Raw genomic sequence first — 5,422 nt, forward strand, 5'->3', positions numbered from 1 at the left:
AATCCAAACAACCAAAAAACCAAACAAACATACAAACAAAACACTTCTCTATTTTTGTTTTTCTTTTTTTTCTCCCCCGTGCCTGCATCACTGGTTTCCGGCGCACGCGGACGCGGACAGGGTCCAGGCGGGCGCACAGTACGCGTGCGGGTGATAGTAGTAACAGTATGAGGAAGGGGAGGAAGAAGAAGAAGATGGCGGCTGGAGCGCGAGGAGCGGCGGAGGACGCAGCAGCAGCAGCTCTCCTGGAGAATACTGCCTGCGGTCGTCGCGCACGAGCACTTTCACGGCCACGCGCTTGGCGGCGGGCAGCAGCAGGTCGGCGGCGGCGGATGCGGCGCTGCTCGCGGCCATCTGGCGCCTCTTGGTCTTGTAGCGACGGTTCTGGAACCAGATCTTCACCTGCGTCTCCGTCAGCTTCAGTGACGCCGCCAGGTCCGCGCGCTCCGGTCCGCTCAGGTAGCGCTGGTGGCTGAAGCGCCTCTCGAGCTCGAACACCTGCGCGTGAGAGAAAGCTGCGCGAGAGCGCTTCTTGCGCTGCTTTCCGACGGGCTGCTCTGAGACCTTCTCCTCCGCGTTATTACAGTCTGCACCAAAAACAGGGAAATATATATAATCAATGCTACAATTTTTAATTTATTTATAAATAATTGCATTTTAAAACTCTGATCTCCCCCCACCACTGTATACCTACATGTATACCTTTATCCTAAAAATAAACATGTAGAATTTAGTTGTAGATTTTTTTTTTCCATGATACCATTCACTTTCACAACAATGTTCCTGGAGCCACATTGAAAGTTTCCACTGCTGATAAACCCCGAGGAACCCTAAAATATTTTTCCAGAAACCATTTTGGACTTTTACAAGTATCATTGTACAAGTCTTTGTAAATCTGTAAATCTTTTTATTATTATCATTATCATTACATTTTAACCAGAACGTCTTGGTCTGCTCTAACTGTTGCACTCTCTTATATTTTTAAGCGCTCTTATAGCCTAATAATATTTTCTCATTTTCAAACACTGATATATCTGAATTTCACATAACTTCACATTTAAAGGCGGGACTACTAAAATATGAATTAAATCTTAGTGACCAAATAATAACTTATTTAGTGCTTTTCTTTTGTCTGCCTAATTGGACTTACATAAACACTAATCCTACAGTCGCTGCGTATTTATTCTACGTTATGTTAAAAGAACAAATGTGCACGCGTGCTACCGACTTGGGAAAAAAAGAGGACATTTCTGGACTGATAAAGCATACACTATTGCATACACTTCGACATTTAAGGAAAGTTTTTAAACTGTTTTGTTATTAAAAAAAATACTTATGAACTCTGCATTTGAATGTCTGCTACATGGAGGAAGGTTTATAGGGTAATATGAGTGGAAGTTCAAGAGTTAAAACTTAACCGCTGGATTTATTAAAGCAGCTCTTTTAGTATCTCGGTCTCGCGCAGCCCCAGTGAAAACATGGCCTCGTGCGAGAGGAACTTACCGGACACGCTGACTAAGAGCTCGCAGTCGCTCAGTTCTCGCACTTGCTCCGCAGCCGTGGACTCTCGGTCCGTCTCGTCCTGAAAGCTCTCGTCCAGTGTGCGCGAGTCGCAGCCGTCCCGCTGCTCGCGCCCCGAGCTGCTTTTCGCCTCGCGCTCATCGTCGAGGTGGTGGTGGTCGTGGTGGTGGTCCTCGCTGAGCCCAGAGTCTGAGTCGTAACTCTTGTGGTGGCTCGTCGCCAAGCGCGCTCTCTCCCGCTCCCTCTGCCCCCTGTCCTCACGGGCGTCGTCCTCCTCCTCGTTCGTTCCTCCGAATATTTTCCAGCACGCGCTTTTCGAAAAACACATGTCCAGCTCTTTCAGACGGCGCCTTCCTTCTTCGTCTTTTTCTTCTTCTTCCTCCTCCTCTTCCTCCCCTTTTCTGTTTAAAATGGCCTGAATAGAGAAAGGCATCAAGGAGCTGCTGCGCACGGCCATCGCGCGCGTAAGAAAGCAAAAAAACCCAAACAAAAACAACAAATAGTACAAAAAATAAGCCTACAACAAGGCACTCGAGGTCAAATCGAAAAAAAAGACCAATGTGTATTGGGTGCGTGCACTCATCCGCTCGTCACGCGCCCTTCTACTCCAACATGCTTCCACGATCGGCGGTGGCGCGCGACTTTCATTTCGGTCCACGTCGCTACCGCGCGCTCCTGCGTCCGACAGAGACACAGCGCGCACACACATACGTACACACACACTCAGCATGCAGAGCCAGCCCTAACCGTCCCCACTTTCACCTGTGAGTGACATCACAGAGCCACCAAAAACTATCTGTCTCCTATTGGCCAGGACGGCAGTGGAGCACGGGAATGATTGGTTCTCGTGCGTCATCTTCGAAACGCCCTAAAACGCCATACACACTATCAGTACTAAATAGTATGGCGAAATAGTACGTGAGCCAGTACCCGGATGGGGAAAAATTAACATCTGCCACGCGCTTATTTGCATACTCCAACGCGACCTCGAGGCAACGACGGCTGACTCGTTATTTACAAGCACAGCAGAAAACTTAAAATGGGGGAAAGTAGCGTATAAAAGAGAGGTTAGTGTAGCATACAGTGTGAGTATTGCATGCGCGTGCCCTACAGAGTACTAAAAGCATGAACTAGTCTAAACAGCAGGCAGCATGCTAGGAAAATAATCTGGACGTTTAATTTTGGACGTAACCCTTTCAACATTCACTCCGAAATGAGTATTAAGCCACATTTTACCACTTCATCAAATTAGTCAAGGCAAACGGAAAACGTTGGCGCTCGCGCAGATAGCGTGGATATATTTAAATGCATCAGTTTACTGAATGTATAGACTTGTATATACCCAGATTGCATCGCGTTATCATTGCCATGTATCACAGTGAAATGTTAAAAATGCTACTTTATGCGGTTGTACCAGAAATGTGCCGTATATGTTCACAGACATAAAGGTCTACCCATATTTCCCAGCTAAGGCATGAAACGTCACAACATTTTAGTTTCTGAAGAACCAGAAACTATAGTCCAACTGTATCTCTTGAATAAAAATATGCACACACATAAAATAAAGTATAAACACTTAATAAAGCATCTAGCCCATTTATAAGGCCTACACGTATATTGCTAATGATATAGACAGTTAGGATCCCTTCTTGTCGTCCTTTGCCGTTGTCTTACTCCTTTTTTTTCTACGCATATAAATATCAATTGATTTCACCTCCTGCAGCTTGCACAGCCGAGGAAGCACTTTTGTGTGAAATGTCCTGTTTCTCTGGAAACTTTGTGCGCCATGGTAATACCTGTTCATTTATTATGCAGTACATGAGCACGCTTCGTAAATTATGAATTACCCGACTATGATTTAGTAGCATATATCATAAGGTTATTATACAGTGGCTATACATAAACTAAATAATATAGTCATGTAATCTGATGATGCCGCTTTTCAAAATGTACCCATTCGGACCTCTTCGCCTATTTTATTTTTTTCTGATTTGATTGCATCACATACCGATTATATGTAGTTTAGTCCAAATAACAGTCCTATACCAAAGAACAGTGGTATGCACATGTAATGATGTATTTATAGATATATAGATATGTAATAAAGATTTCCTTATTAATGGGGAAAATATTATTATTAACAACAACAACAATAATAATAATAATAATAATAATAATAATAATAATAATAATAATAATAATAATAATGCCAGTCCTTTGGGCATGTCGGAAAGAAATGTGCTGAACGGATAATACCAGGTATTGAGCACTAGAATAAAGAAATTATAATATAAATAATAAAGAATTAAGACTAGAATAAAGAAAGTCAAATAAAAAATAAAAAATAATAATAATAATAATAATAATAATTTATTAATTTAGGTATTTATTTGTACTTTCTATGGTCAGGTCTATTTAGAGTTTTTAGATATAACGTGATTTATTTTCCCCACAATAATCATCCGCGTTTCCATGATGTTCACTGGATGATTGAACTCCAATATATGTCGGCTATTTAAATTGTAAAAATGTAAACAAGGTTTTTCGACCTTACAGACCTAAAACAATAAATTATTTTAGTGTCGGTCATTGGCCATTATGGCGTTTGCATGATTAATTGGCGGGGTTGTTTTTTTCATTGTATAGTTAGTTTGATCGTTCAAATGACGTGCAATTGCAGAGGATACTACAATAGAGAATATCTGCTAATATAGCCTATAAATCATAATAGAAATGCTGAGAGCAGCAGGATAAATGCTATATTTTAATAACACGAAACTATAAAAGTAAAAAGAAGAAATACTTGCACATGTGTATTAAAGGCGTCTTTGTTTATTGTCTATTAAAGGTATTTTAAATTCTCATATTTTCCCCGAGTCAGATTTTATGGCGTCATATTCCGGCACATTAATATCGTTTCTTCATGACAGCGAGGATGTAGAGGTTACGGAGGAACACTTGAATGTCGGCCCTTTGCTCGGAAACTTCCATTTTTCAAAGTGTGAAAAAAGATCATGATTATTGTGCTTTAACCAAAAACGTTCATTCCTCACGGATTGTGTGTATGTTTATTGCCTATTATTAGTGTCATTAGATTGTTGTTGTTGATTTAGCTGCCCGTGGCTCTTATATATTTAATGGCAAAATTCACAAATTTCAGAAATACACTTCAGTGATATAAATAACTACAAATTATTAATTTTAAGCCATCGCATTTGCGAACTAAATTAGAATCAGAATTTCACTTAGGCCTATTGGAGAGGTAACAATAACAACAACAACAACAATAACAATAATAATAATAATAATAATAATAATAATAATAATAATAATAATAACATTTTTGCATTTACACAATTTACACAGTAAATTCAGTATTTTGTGTGATGCAATTGTCTAATTAAACTAAATATTAATTTAGTTACATGTCATATTAAAGCATGAAACAGATATAGTGTAAAAATAAATAAATAAATAAATAAAATAAAATAAATTAAAATAAGTAAAATCCATTTGTAAGTATTCACACTCCGATTTTACACCCTATTTCTTTTTCCTATCACTCCGAATTTAGAAGTAGTATTGGATTACTAACCTTAGCCTACTGGTGTTATCTACTATTCATCCAGTTTAGCATAACTAATACCTTTTTGGGGGAAATATGGAATATGGTGTAATAATGAAGCGAGTAGCGGGTCTTTCTCTCCACCTTGTGGACACTTCAGTGCATGAGCACACACATACACACACACACACACACACACACACACACACACACACACACACACACACACTAATTCCACAACATTAAAATACTCTTAACCGCGTATTACAAGTAAATATGTGCGCATACACTGTATACAAGTTATTCAGTAAATATATAGGCTATTGGATGTAGTGA

At 39.8% G+C, this 5,422-nt stretch overlaps 1 protein-coding gene across 1 annotated transcript; it reads right to left on the bottom strand.

Moving 5' to 3' along the window:
* Window positions 1-87: 87 nt before the first annotated feature.
* nkx3-2 (NK3 homeobox 2) lies at window positions 88-2,383 on the bottom strand. Its single transcript, XM_053640168.1, has 2 exons — window positions 1,504-2,383; window positions 88-587 (listed from the first exon to the last, which is right to left on the bottom strand). The coding sequence occupies exons 1-2, from the start codon at window positions 1,976-1,978 to the stop codon at window positions 88-90; spliced, it is 975 nt and encodes a 324-aa protein (XP_053496143.1). The 5' UTR covers window positions 1,979-2,383.
* Window positions 2,384-5,422: the final 3,039 nt, after the last annotated feature.

Source organism: Ictalurus furcatus, chromosome 2 (assembly GCF_023375685.1).
Source record: "Ictalurus furcatus strain D&B chromosome 2, Billie_1.0, whole genome shotgun sequence".
In the NCBI taxonomy this organism is placed as follows: domain Eukaryota; kingdom Metazoa; phylum Chordata; class Actinopteri; order Siluriformes; family Ictaluridae; genus Ictalurus; species Ictalurus furcatus.